Source organism: Pan troglodytes, chromosome 1 (assembly GCF_028858775.2).
Source record: "Pan troglodytes isolate AG18354 chromosome 1, NHGRI_mPanTro3-v2.0_pri, whole genome shotgun sequence".
Taxonomy (NCBI): Eukaryota; Metazoa; Chordata; class Mammalia; order Primates; family Hominidae; genus Pan; species Pan troglodytes.
Genome location: NC_072398.2, coordinates 74,820,587 through 74,844,746, shown reverse-complemented (window position 1 = coordinate 74,844,746; position 24,160 = coordinate 74,820,587). Strand labels below are relative to the sequence as shown.

The following is a 24,160-nucleotide window of genomic DNA, read 5'->3' as shown; positions in this document are numbered from 1 at the left end:
GAAAATGTTGTCATGTAATATCTAAACAATGATAAATACTTGGACTATATATAAAAAATATATATTCTGCCAAAGAAAATTGTCATGGAAAATTGTAGATTCAAGAGTTAGGAGAGAAGGATATCAGAATGCAATTAAAACCTTTGCCTAATGGTATTTCCTTTTTTATTCTTTTAGGTAAGCAGAATTTTGTACAGTTTCTGTACAGCATTCAAACGTTCTTCCAGACAAGTGTCTGATGTTAAAGACTCAGTTATTCCTACCCCCGACAGTGATGTGTTTACCTTCAGTGTCTCCTTGGAGGTAAAAGAAGACGATGGAAAAGGAAACTTTAGGTGGGGCATTTGGAAAGATTAAAAATTCGCATTATGTCTGGAGTATAATATAGGCGCATATAAAGTTTCAAGAAACTATACAGTGTTGGCATAAAGCCTCAAACTGATAAATATTTGGCTGGTGAATTAATATCTTTTATTCTCGTGCTTGTCAGATATTTCTTTCCTTTTTTTTTTGAGATGGAGTTTCGCTCTTGTCACCCAGGCTGGAGTGTGCATGTGCAATGGCACGATCTCGACTCACTGCCATCTCTGCCTCCTGGGTTCCAGTGATTCTCCTGCCTCGGCCTCCTAAGTAGCTGGGATTACAGGCGCCTGCCACCATGCCTGGCTCATTTTTGTATTTTTAGGAGAGACAGGGTTTCACCACGTTGGCCAGGCTTGTCTCGAACTCCTGACCTCAGGTGATCTGCCTTCCTTGGCCTCCCAAAGTGCTGGGATTATAAGTGTGAGCCACTGCGCTTGGTCAGATACTTATTTTCTTAATGATTTAAAAAATACTGATACTGTAGAAAATTTAGTAAAATAATAAAAGTAGAATAAGAACTACGATCTTGTCAGCCACAGTCACTTTTAACATTTGGTCTCTTCCCTTTGTTTATTTCTAGGGGAATTTTTACACAATTGTATATATATACCTTTTTTTTCTTTATGTTAAGTGTTCTAATAAAAATTGTTTTTAACAGTAACTGATAATATATGGTTTGACCACCACTTAATTAACCATTTCTTTTTTTTTGTACATTTAGAATGTTTTCCTCCAGTTCAGATATAGACAGTTAATAGGAAACAGTTATATTATTTAATGCTCAACTTTGTTCCTTAGCTGTGCCTTTAATTCTAAGAGTAGTTGCTAGCTAGGTATTTTATCTGTAGTTTTACAGACATAGAAATTGAGGTCATGTAAAAGTTGCTCAAGATATTTTTTCTTTTTAGATAAGACAAGCCATATTTTATACATTGATTGTTTTAATGAATTAATTTGTAAGAATAGTCTAGCCTAGGCTAGAATTTGATTAACTTGTCCCTGTTATATATCTCTGTGTCCATCTTTTGTTTATATATTCATGGATACATCACAGTCATCTCAAATTCTATGTGTCTAAAAGTATGCTCTTCTCACTTCCTTTGCTTTGGATTTCACTGTTTTACAGGCACTTATGACCACCCAACCAGCTAAACCAGACATGTGACAGTCTTAAGAACTTCAAGTAAACATTATTCCTAAATTTGTTTTAAAACTGAAATTTATCATGTTGTCATTTTTTTTTTTTTTTTTTTGGAGATAGAGTCTTGCTCTGTTGCCCAGGCAAGATTGCAGCAGTGCAATCTTGGCTCACTGCAACCTCTGCCTCCTGGGTTCAACCAATTCTCCTGCCTCAGCCTCCCCAGTAGCTGGGACTACAAGCATGCACCACCACTCAGCTAATTTTTGTATTTTTAGTAGAGATGGGGTTTTACCATGTTGGCCAGGCTGGCCTCAAACTCTTGATCTCAAGTGATCAGCCTGCCTTGGCCTCCCAAAGTGCTGGGATTACAGGCGTAAGCCACCGTGCTTGGCCATGTTGTCTTTTTTAAGATCTTGCTTTTAACTTTGGTTAGCAGACAAAATATAAGGCTCTTGTAAACTCAATTTAAAAATTAATAATGACTGTGTTGCTGACTATAAAGTTTATAGTCAAATAAAATTTATAGTTTGCTGCCTGTGGCAAGGTGAGACTTTAGTATATCTTAAGAATAAGGGTGTTGTTGCTTAAATACTTTGTTGTTTTGTTCTAACCTTGGAATAGGTTATTTTATCATTTTATTAGATTATTGGTAATTCCTATTCCTTTTGAATATTTCAGCCCTGTGCCTAAGGATAGAGATAAATTTTATTTCAAATTAAAGCAAGGAATAGAGAAGAAGGTTGTGATTACAGTGCAGCAACTTTCTAACAAAGAATTAGCTATTGAAAGGTAAGCAGCTTGCTCCTAAATGCTACCAAAAACTTGTATTGACATTGTTACTGTCTCAGATGCATTGCTCAGTGTGGCTTTTCACTATACTTCATTTTCTCCAATTAAAAATGAGGATAATTAATAATACTTTCTCTAAGTTAGATGTAACTGGTTCATTGAAAATCTCAATTGCTGGGGTAAGTAAACATGAAATGGTTTTAGTTTTTCAGTCATAACTGCTACAACTGGGTTTGTTCACATCTTTTTTTCTTGTTCCTTATTTACATACAGCATAAATACTTTTAACTTTTCAATCACTTTCGATTACTCTTCCACTTAGCTGCTGGAATTTTAGAAACTTTAAAAGATAGATACATATTTTTAAAATATATAAATACATACACATATACTTGTGTGTCAATTCACAGGAAAACTATTCAGAAAACAAAGGAATGGTAGGACAAAAGATATAAATAAAGTCAACAAGAAATGATAGTTCTGGAAAAAATATTCGTAATGTAGATGACAGGAAAAGGTAATGTCTACAATATACATAAATTTCTTAACAATTGGCAGAAAGCAGAGGAGAAAAACAGGTCAGAGTATAAACAGATCAGAGGAAAGCTATTGGATGGCTAAGAAACATATGTAAAGAGGTCCTGATTCACAAAAAGATAGGGAAATGCGAATTATAGTAACCTTAAGATATCAGATTGCAAAAATATGCAGTGATGGTGGGGGTATGGGGCAAAGGGAATTCTCATACTGTTAATGGAAATGTAAAATGTACGTATGTCCTTTTTGAAAACCAATTAGGCAACATATATAAAGATTTTAATACCTATAATTGGACACATAAGTCTTATTCTAGGGAATCTGTGCTATTCAAAATAAAAGTATCACTATTTAAGGACATTTGTAAGGATGTTTATTAATAAACTTAATTCAAAGTTAATTCAATACCTAGTACTTCTTTGTCTTTGTTGCTACATATTTGTTAAATTGAAAGTTGCTTTGTTATGCCAAAAAGGAAGTGCTCAAAAAAATGATGGGGGCATATCCTAAAGATAGGGTTTGAAGGGGCTTCAACTGGTTACTTCTTGGGCAATCTGAACAACAAAATAATTAGGTACTTCAGTCAATTATCAGTCAGTACTGAAGTCAATCAGTACTTCAGTCAAACAACAAAGGATGTTTATTAATTTAACTTTGAAGTATTATTTTTAGTGGCAAAAACTGGAAATACAGATGCCTATTTGGCTTCAAGGAGCAAGGGAAGTTGGTGATGCTCAAGAGAAATAAAAGCCTCTTCATCAAGACTGCTGTATACTATGTCTTATTCTAGGGCATCTGTGCTATTGGAAATAAAATTCCAATAATAAATAGATTCCCTCTGTCTTCCCTCCAGTCTCTAGACTGGGATGAGGGTGGGAGGCAATTGAGGCACTGGCTGATGGCATCATGGCCACTTCTGTTCCTCTTAAATATAGGAGAAGGTATCTGGCCCCCAATTATCTGCAGTTTTTTTTTTTTTTTAGAAGGTAGGCTATCTAGCTCCACTTTGTTCCCATCTTTGAATCCTGCCAGGCAACAGGAAAAGTTTTATTCAGCATCTTAGTACAGTGATGCATGCATGTGTTTTTAATTGCTTGCAAAGTTTGGCCATATGTAAAAACCATCTTTTATAAATTTTAAGATGCATGTGTTTTCATATTGAACATCTCTGAAATTGTAGTTTGTCTTATAATTGATGGCATTTTAAAAATACTTTAAGTTCTGGGATACATGTGCAGAACATGCAGGTTTGTTACGTAGGTATACCTGTGCCATGGTGGTTTACTGTACCCATCAGCCCATCATCTAGGTTTTAAGCCACACATGCATTACCTATTTCTCCTAATGCTCTCCCTTCCCTTGCCCCCGAACCCTGACAGGCCCCGGTGTATGATGTTACCCTCCTTGTGTCCATGTGTTCTCATCGTTCAGCTCCCACTTATGAGTGAGAACATGCAGTGTTTGGTTTTTTGTTCCTGTGTTAGTTTGCTGAGAATGATGGTTTCCAGCTTCATCTATGTCCATGCAAAGGACATGAACTCATTCTTTTTTATGGCTGCATAGTATTCCGTGGTGTATATGTGCCACATTTTCTTTATCCAGTCTGTCATTGATGGACATTTGGGTTGGTTCCAAGTCTTTGCTATTGTGAATAGTGCTGCAGTAAACATACGTGTACATGGGTCTTTATAGTAGAATGATTTATAATCCTTCAGGTATATACACAGTAATGGGATTGCTGGGTCAAATGGTATTTCTGGTTCCAGATCTTTGAGGAATCACCACACTGTCTTCCACAACGGTTGAACTAATTTGCACTCCTGCCAGCAGTGTAAAAGTGTTCCTATTTCTCCACATTCTCTCCAGCATCTGTTGTTTCCTGACTTTTTAATGATTGCCATTCTAACTGGTGTGAGATGGTATCTCATTGTAGTTTTGATTTGCATTTCTCTGATGACCAGTGATGATGAGCTTTTTTTCATATGTTTGTTGGCCGCATAAATGTCTTCTTTTGAGAGGCATCTTATAGTTGTCACCTTTTTTTCATGAGATACAAAAAATAATGGTGAGTCTTAAAATTGATGGCTTTCTTAAAATTGATGAAAAAGAGCTGAAGATGTCGTATTTTTGATGTTGAATATTACAGTTCCAAAAGAATATGATTAGATTTTACATACAGGAACCTTTTAGTTTTTAGGGGTAAGCATTATATATAGCAATGTTTTAAACTTTTTATTTGGAAGTAATTTCAAACTTACAGAAGAGTTAAAAACAATACAACTAGTAGAGGGAAGACCTGTATACTCTTTACCAAGATTGTTACCAATATCTCAGTGTTACCAGTGTTACCAAAATCTCAGATATTGGTGACATTTTACCTAATTTGCTTTGCATTCTCTTTCTTTTTTTGAGACAAAGTCTCGCTCTGTCAGCCAGGCTGGAGTGCCATGGCCTGATCTTGGCTCATTGCAACCTCCACCTCCTAGGTTCCAGCTATTCTCCTGCCTCAGCCTTCTGTGTAGCTGAGATTACAGGTGTGCCCTACAACGCCTGGCTAATTTTGTATATTTTTAGTAGTGATGGGGTTTCACCATGTTGGTCAGGCTGGTCTCGAACTCCTGACCTCAAATGATCTGCCTGCCTCAGCCTCCCAAAGTGCTGGGATTACAGGCATAAGCCACTGTGCCCAGCTTGCACTCTCTTTCTCTTCTCCCTGCTACTCCCTATACACACACAGTTGTTTTCCTGAACACTTTTAAGAGTGAGTTAAGTACATCGTGGCCCTTTCCTCCAAGTGCTTTAGTGTATGTTTTCCAAGAATAGGGATATCGCTTACATCACCACAGTATACTTATCAACATACGTGAATTTAGCATTCATACACAACTTTTAATCTAACCTGCCATTTGCCTTCCTATTTTGCCAGTTAACCTAATAATATCCTTTCTCCCCCTCCAGTTCAGAATTCATTCTAGGATTAGATATTGCATTTAGTTACCATATGTCTTTAGCTTTCTTTAACCTGGAACATTTCCACAGCCTTCCTCTGTCTCTTAAGACTTGGACATTTTTGGAGAATACATCCATTTTTCCTCTTTTTAATATAACATTGCCCATTTTTGGCTTTGTTTAATATTTGTGACTAAATTCAGATTATATATTGCTGCATAGTTTATATGTCCTTCACAGAGTATCACATCTGGAGGCGCTTGATAGCCATCTGTCCCTTGATGATGATGTTAATTTTGATTACATAGTTAAGATGTCTGATTTCTTCCCACTATGATTACTTTTTTTCTTCCTTGCAACCAGTAAGCAGTCTGTGAGGAAACACGTTAAGACCATGAAAATATGCTGGGCGCGGTGGCTCACGCCTGTAATCCCAGCAGATTGGGAGGCCGAGGCGGGCAGATCACGAGGTCAAGAGATCGAGACCATCCTGACCAATATGGTGAAACCCCGTCTCTACTAAAAATATAAAAATTAGCTGGGCGTGGTGGCGGGTGCCAGTGGTCCCAGCTACTTGGGAGGCTGAGGCAGGAGAATCCCTTGAACCCGGGAAGTGGTGGTCGCAGTGAGCCAAGATCACGCCATTGCACTCCAGCCTTGTGACAGAGGGAGACTCCGTCTCAACAAAACAAAACAAAACAACCAACCACGAAAATATATCCTGCTCCTCATCAAAATATCCTCCTTAATTTAACATTCTTTTATGATTCTTGTTGGATCTAGTCTGTACTATGATGATTGCAAAATGATTAATTTCTCAACTCTTGCCTTCTCTCTACATTTTGTATTCAGTCCTTGGCATTCTGATATAAACCTTTTCTTTCCCTTTTCTTCCATTTAACTACTTGTTATTGATATAGATTCCTAAATTTAACCCCACCTCCTCCCCCCAGTACTATATAATTGACTGAAGTACCTGATTATTTTGGTGTTCAAATTGCCCTAGAATCAACCAGTTGGAGCCCCTTCGAACCCTATCTTTATGACATGCCTGCATCATTTTTTTGAGCACTTCCTTTTTAGCATAACAAAGCATCTTTCAATTTAAAAAGTCGTAGCAACACAGACAAAGAAGTACTAGGTATTGAGTTAATTTAACTTTGAATAAGCGTAATTTTAAAATCTTGGACTTTTATGATTAAGTGGTATATTATGCCTGAACTGTGCCTAAATGTAAAGGAATGCAATCCTTCCTTTTCTCATTAAGTTCCAAGTTTGATCAACTTGAATATAGAAACCTAGACAAATATAGGTGAAATAGTTGAATGCCTAATTATATATATGTTCTTTGCTAACTGGGTAGAACATTTGCACACACATTTAAATATATTACACAAAACAATAACTTAGAAATGTTACTTTTTGCCCACCCTTATATTCATAAAACAATTTTATCAGACTCTCATAATCTTTAATATTGATGTCTTCATCATCCTTAAAGCTACTTTTTGAATAATTTTAAGGCATTTTTTCCAGAGCACATTATGTCAACTTCTGCCTGAGTTGAGAGAAAATGCCTTTTGAATCAGTATATGCTACTAACATTGGATATTTTACCAAAAACACGAGTACACATTTGTACACATTAGCACAATTGTTTTTAAAGTTACTTTGAATACATAAATGCTATATTGGTTTTATTTCTTTGTTAATTGACACAGAAGAGTTGTATTATTGTGTACATGTTTTGAGGTATGTATACTTGTGGAATGGCTAAATTACATTGTTTTTATTTTAACATAACTATTTTGCTGATGCTAATATCTAACACTTGCAACCTTGGACTCATATATCCAACAGTATTTACTGAATCCATGTTAAATTTCATTGCTTCCTTTTCCACTGATTCTGTCAGATAATCTCTGTAAACATCCAAATGTTAATTGACTAAGATTTCTTCAGGTGAATGACTCTTCCCTAAACAATACTTTGTTCAGCATAACAGACCGAATTACCTGTGATACAGAAGATTTAGTAAATTCTTGGATTTTTCTATATTGGTAAAAGAAACATTTGCATTTCATTGGATTAAATGTGGTATTTAATATGTTTAAATCAGACTGTAAACAGTGGAATTTAAGGTAGTCCAGCAGGTGGCAGCCTTACCAAGAAAATTCTTAACACCTCTGAATCTTTTTTGTTAGACAGGGTCTCACTCTGTCACCCAGCCTGGAGTGCAGTGGTGTGATCATGGCTTACTACATCTTTCATTGCCTAGGCTCAAGCGATCCTCCCATCTCAGCCTCCTGAGGAGCTGAGACTACAGGCACATGCCATCATTCTTAGCTAATTAAACATCTTTTTTTTGGAGAGATGGGGGTCTCCCTATGCTGCCCAGGCTGGTCTTGAACTCCTGAGTTCAAGTGATCTTGACTTGGCTTCCTAAAGTGCTTGGCTTCCCAAAGTGCTGGGATTATAGGCGTGAGCCACTGTGCCTGACCCAAATCTTTAATAACTGCTGCTGACAAAGTTAATTTGTAATATAAAAACATTGGTGTGAAAGAAAATCCTTCAAATTACATAATTTTTGTTTATCTTCTGAACGAGAAAATAAAATTTATCATTAAAAAATTTTTAAAATCATTATTTAAATTATGTAAAATTATCAACATTCTGGGATTTTTGTTTGTTTGTTTTTGGTGACAGGACCTCGCTATGTTGCCCAGACTGGAGTGCAGTGATGTGATCATAGCTCACTGCAGCCTTGAACTCCTGTGGTCAGGCTATCCTCCTGCCTCAGCCTCCCAAGTAGCTGGGACTACAGGTGCCCACCACTACTCTGGGCTAATGTTATCTTGTCTTATTTATCTTTCATAGAGACGGGGTCTCGCTTAGTTGTCTGGGCTGGTCCCAAACTCCTGGCTTCAAGTGATCTTCTTGCCTCAGCCTCCCAAAGTGCTGGGATTACAAGTGTGAGCCACCATGCCTGGCCAATATTCTGGTTTTTTTTTGAAAAATATATTATGAAAGAAGCCATTTCTGTGTGCATCCAAGGGTTTAATGGTTGTTTATATCTAGATATTTTGCAAAGTATACTGCAGTTGTCTGTCTTGACCCTTTTGATAACAAGCACTATGTTGTTTATCCCAGAATCCCCAGCATCTACTATAGTGCTTGGAATACAGAGCTTTATACTTAGCTACTTACTCCTTACTTAGCACTTTCTCAGTGCCAGGCACTGTTCTAGGTGGTATTTCTGAGGTATAGGTACTATTATCTTCATTTTTCAGTTGAGGAAACTGAGGTACAAAAGTTACATAACTTGACCAAGGCTATAAAATTAATTTTTAACTAAGTACATCTAGTACTAGAACACATATTCTTACTCTCTACTGCTTCTTTTTAAATACTTGACTAAATCAATAAAAAGTATATAAAAGTTTATAAAGTTAGAGCATTGGCTAAATTTGTTGTAATATGGAATTAATAACTGCACATTGCACCAATAAAATCCTATGTATTTTAAAGAATGTATGAAAACTGTTCTCAAGTCATGAAAACTTTTAATATTCTTTTCCTTTTCTTGATTACCCATGTTGGATATCACATATTAAGCTTTATTTAATAACTGGATATAAAAGAGCAATAATAATGGCCAACATTTAATGAACACTTACTATTTGGTGGCCATTGAACAACTTGTCTTAACATATGAGGAAGGTACTGTTATTATTACTGCATTTTTTTTTTTTTTTTTTTGAAACAGAGTCTCACTCTGTCACCCAGGCTGGAGTGCAGTGGTGTGATCTTGGCTCACTGCAACCTCTGCCTCCCGGGTTCAAGCAATTCTTCTGCCTCAGCCTCCCGAGTAGCTGGGACTACAGGCATGCGCCACCACACCCGGCTAATTTTTGTATGTTTAGTAAAGATGGGGTTTCACCATATTGGTCAGGCTGGTCTTGAACTCCTGACCTCGTGATCTGCCCGCCTCAGCCTCCCAAAGTGCTGGGATTACAGGTGTAAGCCACCACGCCTGGCCTATTACTCTATTTTATACATGATGAAACAGAGGTTTAATCAGGTTAAGTAACTTTGGTTACTTGGCCAGAAACTGGTAGAGCCAGGATTTAAACCAGGGTCATCTGATTTCTGAGTGTGTACTCTTAAAGGCTAAACCCAATTAAATCTTGATTATATACTAGGTTTAAAATTAAGCCAGTTTGAAGATAAATGAATTGGTATTCTTTGGTATCTTTTCAGCAGAATTTAAAAGTGAGAACTTAGATGTTAGGGCATTCAAGTGATTGCTCAGAAATTTCAAACCCTCAGTGCCTTGGGAGAAAAGCCAATTTGTAGAAGAGAAAGCTGACATTAACAACTAAGGAGAAAGCAAGATCATTGTATATGAAATGTGTGAGGAGTGGTAGGGCAAAGCTTACTTATTGAGGGCCTCCAGCTGAGATGTTAAAGTGTGTGTACATGAGGTCAGGCTCTTCTGGTGTTCCCAAAACAGAAATGGTGATCATTTCTCTCCCTGACTAGCTGCCATTATTATGGGTTTTGGTATCACCACATACAGAAATATTGCAAAAGATTTCTTGCATACTAACACATTGATATGTATTTTTAAAGCCTTGATAGTGTTTAAAATACATTATTACTAGCACTGTTACCTAAATGCACTATTACTAGCACTATTACTTAGCACCCACTTGGATGCTTTGAATAGTTTGCTATGCTCAATATTCCAAAGGTGAGAGAAGGGGAAATTTTTTCAGTCTTTGCCATTAGTGCTCTGTCTAGTTGATTTTTTTTTTGCCAAGTATTACTTCTTATTTCATGATAAAATGATTCAAGACAAATAATACCATATACATTTAGAAAATGGGCCTCTTTATTATTCCTTAACATGAAGAGGTTCCAATAATGGTAGTTTCAGGCCTTGGGGAAGGGTAATCAGGAAGCGATTTTTGGCACCAGGTTTTATGTCTGTCCTATCACTCTGTTCTCAGGGGTCTGCCCTCATATTAATACTTGTGCTAACCAGAATGAAGTAGTGATACAGCAAGCAGAATATAATGATTAGAGTTGTTATAAGCACACAACTCAATTTGCAGTGAGTAACATGGGCCAACACTGTTGGAAAATAAGGATTTCCATGAGCCACTTCTATCTCACATTGATTTGGGGGGATACAATCATTATATATACATTAGAAAAACATCACTTCTAAATGGCAGTGATCATATGAGATCATGTAGTTTGATCATTTGGAGAGTTCAGTGATGTGCCTCTTTTGGTAGCAATTTTGCTTCAGTTTTCAATTTGTGCTTGCTGGCTTGCAGCACAAACTATATAATGAGAAACTGAAGTGATAAGAACCATACTGTGTAGCATGGGTGATTGATAGTACCTTTCCTTGTGTTATTTTCTTGAGGAAAAGATATCCTACACAAGGAGTACTGAAAAAATCACCCAGGGACTCTCTTCTTCTCATGAAACAGGTTTTTAGTGTGAGTTGACATCACTAAATTTGATGGACAGTAGAATTTGAATTGTTTATTATTTTTTGACTGCTCTAACTTGATGTTAGACCATTCTGAGGGTCTTTTGCTGAATTTACTTAGTACTTATTTTTACTTTGGCCTTAGCAAGTTGTTACAGTTTTATTTAGGTAAAAACTCAAGTTACTATCTTGAAGTTGCCTAGATGTCAGTCTGATTTGGATGTTTTATTCTCTTATGTGAATTAGTACATTTATGAACTTTTACAGCAAAATAAAGAATTTTAGATGTTATAATAATTTCTCTTAGAGGATATCATTCCTCCTTTTCCTGAAAATGGGAATAGATTAGTGGGATGACCCATATTCTGCATAATATTTTAAAAGCTGCCCTGTGAGCTTACTCACTTGTCCTTTTTGTGTTTTCTTTTAAGGCAGTAGAAGGATAACTCTCTTTTTCCATAGGAAAACAGGTATTACTTACTTATACAAAAGTACTTTCATTATTCTCTGTTAATGATTTCATGTGACAATTGATAGAAAGCTATTGGCATTTTCAGGTGAATAATTTGGGGAGTAGATAACTGGAAGCTTCTATCTGACTCTCAGCCTTTGAACTGAAACTTGTAATCAGGACAGAATTTTCAGCATCTTTTCATTGCTGGCTTCTGTTGGCACCCAGTGGGGAGAGGCGGCATCATGGTTTAAGTATTAAATGTGGATGTAGTACTATTACCTTTTTAGCATTGTATTTTAAGAAATACTTTTAAAATATGAGCAATGAAAACATATATTGTTGTCTGTAATGTGTTCTCATAAGTTGATTGATTCTAGATGTTTTGGAGCTCATTAAAAAAAATTCCAGTTTGAAGTAATTGTAGATGCACAGGAAATTGCAATAATAGTGTAGAGATGCTCTATGTATGCTTCCCCATTTCCCCCTATGGTAACATCTTACATAACCATAGTACAGTATCACAGCTAGGAAATTGGCATTGGTACAATTTGCAGACCTCTATTGCAGCTCTTTTTGAATCCTTTTATAAATCACAGTATACTTCTATAATATAAACATTTAATTTATTGGCTTAAGAAATTTGGATATGTAGCCTGGCTGCTAATTAGAAGAGATTGGGTATTTTAACCATATCCTATCCAGTTACCAGGTTATTGCCCCTTGGCTCCAAATCTGTCCTCTTAGCTGATCTGCATTAATGGAGCTTTAAACATTTCTTCTTTGCAGCAAGCACAATATTAAATTATGCCAGTAGAGGGTGTTGCAGGGACACTGCAGGAAGATGGGGTTTCTTTTGTTTCTGATGTGTTACATTTATTGTTTTCTTGCTCTTGCTTATTGTAAGATCCAGGGACATCCAGTGATGCTGTGCTTTTGCTGATGTTTGGTTCAACCCAGCTGTGCACTCACATGCAGTCCCTCCGTGAGCTCATAGCTTTGGTTCTGTCTCAGTGAGGCCCTCCTACAGCCTTCCTGACACAGACACTGTGTGCCCCAGGCCTCGTACCACCCTGCCAGTGAGCTGACTCTGGAAGCCCTGATTTCCTTTGCCCACCTGCCTGCCAGCCTTTGCTGGCTGCAGCCCAGAGGGTTGTTTCCTGCTTGCCTGTGGTCTAGCTTTCCCTGGGCAGTCCAACAAACTTCTTTGCTATTCATTGGGCTGTAATTCTGCCTTCTCCAGTGAGGTCTGAATACCAGCTTTGGTGAAAGGACCCAACTTCCAAGTTAGTTCTTCTTGTGGTACTCTCCCTTAGCTTTAGGGTTAAATTCTCTTTGTAGTTACTCTACTATGACAGTTAATAATTCTTTATAGTAAATTTTCCCTGTTTAAATTACTGTGTTTTCTGTCCTAATCAAATGCTGACTTACAGTATCTAATTGAATTAATATCTAATGATATTAAGCAGTCCATAAAGTTTCTGATATTTTTCCAGGAAAAACAAAACAAAAAAGTGGTTATTTTAGATAATCTTTTTACTGTCACGATAATGGCAAGGAAAAAACCACTATTATTTCTACCGTATGTTTATTTCCATTCCACGCACAGCCTTTTTCTTACTAAAGCAAGAAACCCTGCAAAGTAGATTATCTTTTATTTACTTTTTTTTTTTAATGGGGAGTAGGGAGCTAAAGCATTTTATTTTGCCTTGCTATGAAATCTAGCTTATAATTGGCAACACAAGTATTTGAATCAAGACCATCTTGCTATTCTTCCTAAAGCCTTTTCATTTGACTCTTCTGTATGACTTTCTTTCTTTTTTGGGGTGCCGGGGGATGTTTATAGGGGTCAGCATTAAGTACCTATAAATAGGATATGATTATTTTATTTCTTTAGTAAATATTGTTTAGTTACTAATATTTTATCCATATTTGTAATAGTAGCATAGTTGTTTTATTCCCTTTTCAAGATCTTTGGATCATTTGAAGGGAAGAGGGAGGAAGACTTAAAAATGTTATATTTTTTTAGTAGGACTTTAAGCAATTAATTAAAAGTTAAATATGTCTTATAGGTGAAATTTTGTATTTGTGCTTTAAATATTTGATTTTTAAAATTTTCAGTATATTTTGATAAATTTACTCATTCTTTTTATTTCCCTGGTATTTTTTAAATTTTGAAGTTTTATATATTTAGGTGAATTATTTCATTATTCCACTGTACTACAAGAAACTTAATTCTTTTATAATATGAAATGTCCCTGCTTTTAAGGCTAATTTTCTACTTGTATACCATATTTTATTCCATTTTGACATCTCAAAGACATTGTTTAAGCAGTCTTTCTTCTACCACACTTGCTTGTTAGATTAGCCCATCCAGTCTCATGACTTTAAATGTATCTATAACTGGATGATTCCAAATGTTTTTCTCTGACCTGAGGTCTCCAAACTTATATATTCAACAACTTCAGATCTTCATCTGGCATCTCAAAGTTAATATGTTCAAAAATCAAACTAAAAAATCAAGTTTGACACTGTCCCAAACTTGTTCCTCCTGTAATTTCTCACAGTCTTTTTAATTTGTAACTTGATCTTTCCAATTATTGTAGATGAAAAACTTGGCATTTTCAACTCCATTTTCTCTCACTCTACATCTAATTCTTCATTAAATCATATTAGTTCTACTTCCAACTATGTAAAGAAAGAAAAACCCTAGAGGAAAGGGATTAAAGAAAAAATACGAATAGAAATGGGAAAAAATGTAGACTGTAGATAAAAGAAAAAAATTAGAAAAAAAACAAAAGAAATGACAATCGAGAGAAAAAGAAATAGGAACTCCAAGTCTAATCACTAGTTTTCTTATTTTATCAAAAGTTAATGTAGGTACTTTTGCTGTAAATTTTCTCATAAAATTGAATTCATCATTTTTTGCCCATGTTTTGTTCAACCCTATCTACATGTGTTTTATGAGTGATAATCAGGAATCAGTAGCCTGCAAAATCAGCCTTTATGAAGGAGAAAAATGGACTTTTGTTAATTAGCTGTAGCTGTACAGGGGAAGATATTCCTTTTCTTTATGCTTTTAGATGTTTTTGAATTATGTTTACAAATACATTCAATTGTAAAAATACTTGTACATTAGCACCCGTTTATTTTGATGCATATAGCTAGTATTTGCAAAAGCCCAAATAATGTATCACTATCTGAATGTCCTGTATTAGTCTTACTGAATGGAAAAGCAAAATAATTGATTTTAAATGTTTTAAGCAGGGATTAAACCATGTCAGACTTTGAAATTTATTGGTTTTCTTGTTATAATCATTTTAAATATATTTTAAAATCTGACTGTAGCTAAGTTCTCATTTTGTATTTGAAGGGAGTTAGTAAAAGTACTCATATTTGGTGGGAGGATGGCTTGAATCAGGAAGTGGAGGTTGCAGAGCTGAGATTGTGCCACTGCACTCCAGCCTGGGTGACAGAGCTGGAGCCTGTCTTGAAAAAAAAAAAAAAAAAAAAAAAGGGAAGAAGGAAAGCACTCATATTTGAGTTATTCTGCATTTTAAATTTTGACCCTTTATTAATGTGAGAATGGGAACATTATTGCTAAGGATGGTATGGAGGGTTTTTTTGTTTTTATTTTTGAAATTTATTCAATGAAAAATTTTAAGAACATTGACCTAAAAATATTCTTCTTTCTGTATGTTATTTTCTCTGTACTGGTATTTTTTTTTGTTTTTGAAATTTGTTGATTGAAAATTAAAAAAAAGTGGACCTAAGATATTCTTCTTTTATAGCCTATCTGCATGTTAAATTCTCTGTACTGGTAGCAGCTCTATGGCAGTCCTAAGATCTATTTAGGTTATTTTTTTTCTTGGTGATTTTTCCTAGTGTTCTAGGAAATCTAAGATAGATAGTTAGTTACATAGACAGATAGATAGATAAAACGATTTCCTGCCTGATGAATGAAAAGAGTAACCAATTTTTAAATCTGGAGAGACTCCTTCTTCCTATTACTGATATCACTGAAGTTACTAGAGTGAAATTTTTAGGATAAATAGCTATGGAGTACCCTCATCTGGGTTTGAATCTTGGCTTTACAGTGATCTTGGTCAAGTTATTTAACTTCTCTGTGCTTCAGTTTGCAATTTGTAAATTGTGAATAAAACTTACCTCTTAAGAATGTGGGGAGAAGATTAGCTAGTAACTGTAAAGTGTTCACAATAATGCTTAATAAATGCATGCTATTATTACTATTAGTGGTACTATTACAACAACCACAGTTAATATTTTAAGACTATTGGTCTTTTTTGAGTGATAATCAGAAGTAAGTAACCTGCAAAATCAGAGTAGACTGCTACCATTGGAAGGCAAAATCTTGGCTAGAGTTCTTTAGAACCTATGTGTGTATATACAGGCAGTCCTTGCTTTGTAGTTATGGTATACATTATTTTCTCTTACCGTGGTTCAGTTATAACACTAGTCTCCCAAACACATGGTTCAAATTTCTGTTACCATAGTATATTAACAGAGTAATTGCAAAACAAACTCTGCTGTTCAGTCCACAAGTCACTATATACATACATGATTAGTGACCAATCATGTCGCTTCTTCCAAAGTCTGTTGGTGATTGGTCACTGTGTATCTGTTATTCACTTTACTTACAGATAGCAAAGTATGTGGTTGTGTTGCCTCTTTGCCTCTGGTAATAAATCCATTTGACATTTTACAAAAATGGATAATCCAAAGAGGAAATTGGCCAACAAAGCTAACAGTGCTACAAAGAAATGAAAAGTCGTAATGCTGAAAGTGAAATTGCATGTAATTTTAGAAGATGCACAGTCTTAGAAGATTTTAAAATGGCAACAGCAAAATGAAGACAGAATGAGACCTAGGCCTGTATAAAGTTGTGATATGAAGCATATTGAAAAAGTATGATAAATTTAAAAAAATGATAAAATCACTCCAACATCCTTTAGTTTAAGTTTCACTAGGAACAGAAAGCTGCTTATGGTTTAACTGGAGCATATACTTCTGCTTTGGATTAAGACTGTAATAAACAAAAATTCCAATCAGTTTTGCTAGCATGTCAGCCAAAATACTGAAGTTAGATGCCACATCAAAAGGAAATAGTAATTATAAGGAGACTGGAGATTATGCAATTTCTTTATCTCAATTTTGGGAGAAATATGACATAAAGCATGCAGTTGAAGGCATCATTTCAGGGAGCAACAATGAATATTATGTCTGTAGTACAGCAAACTTTTACTTCGCTATAGAAGTAACTTTGAAGGATATGAATAGGACACTTATGGAGATGTAGAATAAATAGCTGTCTGTGGGAGTGTTGACACTGTTGCTATTCAGTGGACTCTAGATATGCAGCCAGATGAACTTTGTGAAGATGAACTTATCAGTGTAAATAAGGAAAGTGGTTGTGATGAAAAGCATGAATGTTCCAGGGGAAATGACTCTGGCAAATTTTTCACATTAAAGGAACTCTTGGAGATACTTCACAACATTGAACATGCAAAGGATAAAGTTTGGAAGTTAATCCAAACTTAGAAAGGAATATGACAGTTTGCCAAGATAGAAAAAATACTTTGTATTGTAAATTATATGAGAAGGCAGCAAGCACTGTTCAATATATTCTTGATAAGTTTTTTAAATAATTAAAATACTTTAATTTTTGTGCTTCAAACCACGAAGTGCTAAATAAACAATAGTTTTACTTTTTAACAATTGTCCTATAAATTTATAACTGAAAGTAAGAGAGTTTTTGAAGTTTGGACAAAAATTTTTAAAGGTTACTGAAGAATCATAATTTTTCCTTTTGAAAAATATCATTTTATATGCAGTTTTGCTTATATGGTTATTTTTGTGGTTCCACACCACTGTACATAGTGACAAATGCCTGTGTATCTTTCTCTACTTCAGTCTTTTTAGTAAGGGAAATAACAGTCTCATTGACACAATAGAAGATTTGCCCAATTATCTTTTTGCTTTAGCCCCTTTGGGGAGACTGACTGAGATTCCAACTTTTATGAAATTATTTAGTTGTAGTGTTTTGCATAAAGTTTTGAAAAACTGTGATTGCATTATAGATTTTCTTATTTGCAGTTCTGTTTTTCCCCTTCTATTGTGCTGTCACTTTTTCATTTTTTTTTTTTTTTGAGACGGAGTCTTGCTCTGTTGCCCAGGCTGGAGTGCAGTGGTGCAATCTCGGCTCACTGTAAGCTCTGCCTCCTGGGTCCACGCCATTCTCCTGCCTCAGCCTCCTCGGTAGCTGGGATTACAGGTGCCCGCCACTACGCCCGGCTAATTTTTTTTGTATTTTTTAGTAGAGACGGAGGTTTCACCATGTTAGCCAGGATGGTCTCGATCTCCTGACCTTGTGATCTGCCCACCTCGGCCTCCCAAAGTGTTGGGATTACAAGCGTGAGCCACTGCGCCCAGCCACTTTTTCATTTTTAATAATAAAAGTTTAGTACAGCAAGAGAGCGTGTTCTTTTCCTCTCTCTCCTTCCCTACCTTCCATTTTTATCTTCATGGAGATATATGTAATTCCTAATGATTTGATAGACTAAAGGTAAAAGTTTTTAAAAAATTAGTTTCATATTGCAGGACATTAATACAACATCTGTTTTTCTCACTTTTTCCTGCAGTTAAGTCTAAAGCCGTATTAGTGATACAGAGTTTTTGGTATTTGTTCTAGAGGTTAACTTGGTGTTAAAAGCTGCTTAAAGTTCTATTTTGAGTAAACACTAAGTACTACTATGAAAGGGAGAGCTTTCTCTTCCTAATGATAATGGTAATTATAATAATTTATAATTATCAACTGTTTTATAGTTTACAGTGCCCTTTCATCATGAGTTTTTTCTTTTCTTTTTCTTTTTTTTCTGAGACGGAGTCTTGCTCTGTTGCCCACGCTGGAGTGCAGTGGCGCAGTCTCGGCTCACACAAGCTTCGGCTCACACAAGCTCTGCCTCCCTGGTTCACGCCATTCTCTCGTCTAAGCCTCCCGAGTAGCTGGGACTACATGCGCCCGCCACCAGGCCCGGCTAATTTTTTTGTATTTTTAGTAGAGACGGGGTTTCATCTTGTTAGCCAGGATGGTCTCAATCTCCCGACCTCGTGATCCGCCCACCTCGGCCTCCCAAAGTGCTGGGATTACAGGCGTGAGCCACCGCGCCACCGCGCCCGGCCAGGAGTTTTTTCATGTCGAGTTTACATTGACGTAATGAACATGAAAGCAAGTATTTGTACTTCAGAAATGTGGAAAGTGAGACTTTGAGGTTTGTGATTTGCCCAGGGTCTCTCAGGGAGTTTATAGTCTTTTACTGACAGTCCTTGGCAGGCTGTAATGTGAAAGACCATATAGTTTTGTAGTGATAGACATGGGCATGAATCCCAGTCGTGTAACTTAGTAGCTATGTGGCTTTGGGCAAAACCATTGTTTTTGAAAATCAGTTTTATCGTTTGTTGTATGAAGGTTGCTTTGAAATTTAAATGTAACAGTATAGTAGAGCCTGGCTTAAAGTTAAGACATTCAATAAACAATATCTATTATTATGATAATAATTGATATAATAGCATCATCAGCTCATTCTCAGGAGGTTGATTTCAATTTTTCAGTGAAGTCAGCTATTCACTATATTATAAATTATGTTGGATGTCTCTTCTATACTTTGTTAATATTATGTACTTACAGGTATTTTAGAACAAATGATATCAGATTCTAATTGCCTGTTTACTTATTTCCCCCCCCACTATACTGTAAACTCCTTGAGAAAATAGGTGGGATAGCAATTTGCTTTTTACCTTATCTATAGAGTTAATAAGAGACTGTTGAATGTTTTGAACTCCACAGTGAAACACTGAATACTCCTATTAGGTGTTAATGTTACTAATAATATCTATCTAATTTCTGACACATTATTCCTAATAGATCTTGCTGGCCTCCATAGGAATCCTGATGTGCTTTAATGAAGTGTAATTTTGAAAATGACTAATACAGCTTGACAGAAAATAATTATGTAATTTAAGTGCTTAAAGTTCATGTATTATACCTTTCCTGTTTGCTAGAAGAGGGAGCAGAGTCCCAGGGGGTTAGGTGCTTTCTCTAAGGTCATGCTGGTTGGTGGCAGGCCTTTTTTTTTTTTTCAGGCCAGGAAAAGATTAGTGCATTAAAGATTATCAAAATAAGGTGATGAGTATTGCTACTTAAGAAAAATCCAAACCTCTAAGGCTCCTTTTGCAGTACAATGTAATATAGAAATATTATGCTGAGAAAATGTGAAATTTCATCTATTTTATCATTCACCTGGAAGTGCTTGAGAAACAAATGACATTAAACTTTAACTTTTATTATAGCCATCAGAGATTACAAAAGGTAGGAGGGTGGGAGAGTGGGGTGAAGGTTGAAAGATTACCTATTGGTTACAATGTTCAGTCTTTGGTTGATGGGTACTCTAAAAGCCCAGACAGACTTTATCTCTACATAATGCATACATGTAAGAAATCTGCACTTGTAATCCTTATGCCTATAAAAATAAAAATTAAAAAAAATCTTTTTCTGCCTTAAAAAATAAAAAAATCCTTTAAATTTTCAAAAAGAACAAAAAGAAAGAGAGTATACTTTCCAAACTGTTAGCATTATTTCCTAAGGAGGCTGACAGAAGGGAGAAATTATTTTTTCTTTACATACTTTGGTATTTGTTAACTTATTATGGTGACTATATAATGGGTTTGTAATTTAAACCCTATAATATAGAACATTGTTCTTAAAACAAAAAACCATTAGAGATGCAAGCTGAAGCAAAGTATGTAGAGATGTGTGAGATAAATCTGTTCTCATTGACCTAATTTTTTAGAGTCAAATTTTATTTCTAAAAAAGAATTAAATCTTTTATTCTTCCTTAGCAAGAATTTAGGGCAGTAGTATAAGAAATAGTACAGTGAATTGCATGATTGATTATTATTTAATTTGTGTAGACAGTGTTTATTACAAGAATTCATAGGAGAGAGATCATAGCAGTATATAGGTGAAATTATGAATACTAGAGTATAATTATTTCTCTTGTAGATTATATTTTGTTCTCTGTATTTGAAAAGTTATCCTCAGAGCTTACCAACTTTAGCTTTGCTATGTACGTGATCATTTTTGGGTGCCAGAAGGAAGCCTTGAACAAGTGATCCTCAAGAACTTATAGGAAGTATATATTTACTCCTTACTAAGCTTACATTTGGACAGGACCAGTGATCTTGCTCATGTCAGCATTAGCCATGATACTAGGAGAGTAAACCTTTGAAAAACAACAAGGATGAGAATAACGGTTGAGTGGTTAGCTGCCACTATTTTGAAATTGAAAAAATCTTATGTTTAATGTAGTTATATTCTTTACCCTTTCTATAAATTGTTACATAGCATATCTTGAAGTTTTGGGAAACTACAATAAAAACATTCTTGTGTGTGGGTATGTGTTGTTGGCAGAGGGACCCTGTGGACAGATTACATTGCTTCTCAAGTTACGAGACCTATAATATAGCAATATGAATTTGGGTAAATTGCTTAACTTCTCTGGACTTGACTTTGCTTACATGTAAAGTGGAGTTAATAATAGCCTAACAAACATAAAAATCTTCGAGTTAGCTGAATTTTAGAGCTTATGCAAATCCTTTACAAATAAAGTGGCAGTGTTGATGGGATTCCTAAAGCTTCTCTGGCATCAGGAAGCACAGAACAATATTAAATAGTTAACAGTAAATTAATAATATGTTGGATATAATATCTTCACTAATAGCCCATTTAGTAATAAAGTTTGCATAACTTTTTTTTTTAAACTGAGGATATAGTATTAACATGCTACTTAGTGAACATGACTGTGGAGGGCCAGGGTAACAGTTTGCTTTCTTTTTAATCTGGTTTGATGCAAAGAGAGCATAGTGTCATCTTCTTATTTTTAAAAACCTCCTTTTTGGTTTAACTGGGTTAATGGATTTTGACCTATATGTTTGGAATAAGTCTAAGGCAAATAAAATCTCTTATCTCCCTAGAAACTAATTTGTATCTCAGTACCATATTTTCTTTCAATTAACAACTTATGGCCACTTTTATGGCAGTTTCTTATTGGTAATATTTTACATGCAAATAAAGATCTGGAAATTTAGATGACTTATTTCTGTGTGATTTTATTATCTATCTTCATAAATACTTATTTCTGGTGTTCTTAGAAAAAAAACTAAAGCTTATAAATACAGAGCTCAGATTGTATAGTTATTGTAAAAAGGCTTTATGCTCACTGGGCTTCTATATATTCTTGATACCTTATTTCTCCTTTTTTTCCCCCAATATTTTCAGATGTTTTGGAATGTTATTAAGCCCAGGTCGAAACGTGAAGAACAGTGACATGCATTTACTGGATATGGTAATGATAATCTTAAGCACCTTAACCAAGTATAGATGATAGTTATTTTATATTTGACAAGTATTTTCTATTTACAAATTTTGTCATATTGTCAAAATTATTTCTTGCAGCTGTGTGATAGTAATAATTAAATTTGGAAACGCAAACTTAAAATTACTTGTGAAAGAGGAATTCAGGACAATTTCCACCAAAACAGTCATATGCAACAAATAAAAGGATTGTGTTATGATAATGTCCATTTATTTTTTTGGCTTCTTAGAAAGATATCTTTTCTTTGAACCTGTAGTAACAAGTACATGATTATAACAAGCATCTCCAGAGTGAATATGGTGCCTTTCATTTATTTTAATGCACTGCTATTAATTTGAGTTTGTGATGGGTACTTTTGTTTTCTTTAAAGCGTTTCCCTTTCTGAATTTCTTCTTAATTACCTGTCCTTAGCAAAGTACACTTATTCTAGGAGTAATATTTATTTAAGGAATGTCCTTAAAGGTTAATATATATTCAACAGTTGATATTTAGTGTAAAAGTAGCAAGCTATTTTAACTTTCAAATAGAAATACCTTCTAATATTGCAGTTAGTGAAAACATTTAATTTGTGACTTGGAGACGTTATAGGAAAATAATTATCTTAGAGTAAGTATAAAGTTTCTTAGTGAACTGAAATTCTTATATTTAGTGATAATAAGCACTATATGCTTTCTTTTTTTTAGCTGTGTTTTGCAAATATCAGTTAAACATTACTAATTAGGTCAACTTTTTTTGAGTAATTTCATGGTAATATCAATACTGATTTTATAGCAGTACAGGAATGGTTTATTCAGGCTTTTGGGTACCTGTTTGTCTGCTAAGTGTTGTGTGAAGTGATGAGGTTATGCATATGAGTAAAATATAGCTCTTACCATCTGTGGGTTCATGGTCTTGTGGGAAACAAACTTTTTAGTATCTGGTGGTACTTCAAGCCACAGAAATATAGAGGAAGCACTGCCTGAATAGGTCAGGTAAGGACAACCAGTTAAATTGACTATTAAAACATAAATTAGCTATTGATCTATGTCTCTTACATCTTTTTTTTTTTTCTTAACCACATATCAGTAATGAAAGTGGTTTTACCTAAGGCAAGCCATTAGCATTTTGGAGCCCTGAAAATTCCATGAGGAAGTAAATTAGGAGAATTGAGGTAATAAAAACTTTTAAGATCCTAGGTCCTAATTAATCATGGTCTTTCAGAGTTTAAAAGACTAAGATGAATTACTGCAGAGATTTGTCCATAAAACCTAAATTCAGATTACAGAATTATAGAACTGGTATAAACTTCTGAGGCCCCTTCACTATGTCTCTCTAACTTTCAGAACAGTCCTCCCCACCTTTGAGTCCATATCTAAATCAAAAGAGTTGTGAGCATTCATGCTCTCAGACAGAGAAGGGGCTTACTTGCAACAAATAGTTGGGCAAATGAGAGGCTTGTATTTGCAATGATTAGCAGTTGTGATTTGTTATTACCCAGTGTTGTTAATCTTCATAGTGGACATTGAACCTCAGCTAGACTACTTCTAATGAAGAGAAACTCATTACCTTATGTTAAAGTCTAAGGGACAGTTCTGTTTATTACAAAGTTTTTTTTTATAATCACCTGAAATCATAGTTCTTGTAACTTGGCCTAATTAGTCTTAATTCTGCACTCTAGAACAAGATATTAATACTTTTACTCCTTCTATGACACTCCCAAATATCATGTGATCCTCATGACAGGAAAGTCCTATTTATAAATGAAGATATATTTTTCAGTGAAATAGCCAGATTACTTATATATAACAGTCATATGCTGAGTAAGAAAATTTCCGTGAATGATGGACCCATAATTTAAGGTCGTCCCGTAAGATTATAATGTATTTTTACTGTACCTTTTCTGTGTTTAGGTACACAAATGGTATTGTTATAGTTGCTATAGTATTTGGTACAGTAACATGCTGTACAAGTTTGTAGCCTTGGAGCAACAGCCT

The 24,160-nt window shown here is 35.1% G+C and overlaps 1 protein-coding gene across 35 annotated transcripts in view; it reads left to right on the top strand.

Annotated features, from left to right (window-relative positions):
* RABGAP1L (RAB GTPase activating protein 1 like) overlaps window positions 1-24,160 on the top strand; it is an 831,104-nt gene that overhangs the window by 84,573 nt on the left and 722,371 nt on the right. For 29 of the 35 annotated variants that reach the window (XR_010157113.1, XR_010157108.1, XR_010157115.1 and 26 more), the window contains 3 exons: window positions 178-335; window positions 2,183-2,293; window positions 22,091-22,157. Coding sequence is in view for 24 of the 35 variants with exons in the window: in XM_054673497.1 (XP_054529472.1) it covers window positions 178-335; window positions 2,183-2,293; window positions 22,091-22,157 (336 nt within the window). In the remaining 11 variants the exon portion in view is untranslated. The remainder of the gene's footprint in view (window positions 1-177; window positions 336-2,182; window positions 2,294-22,090; window positions 22,158-24,160) is intronic. The other 6 variants (XR_010157147.1, XM_063811070.1, XM_063811071.1 and 3 more) reach the window with 1 other exon arrangement.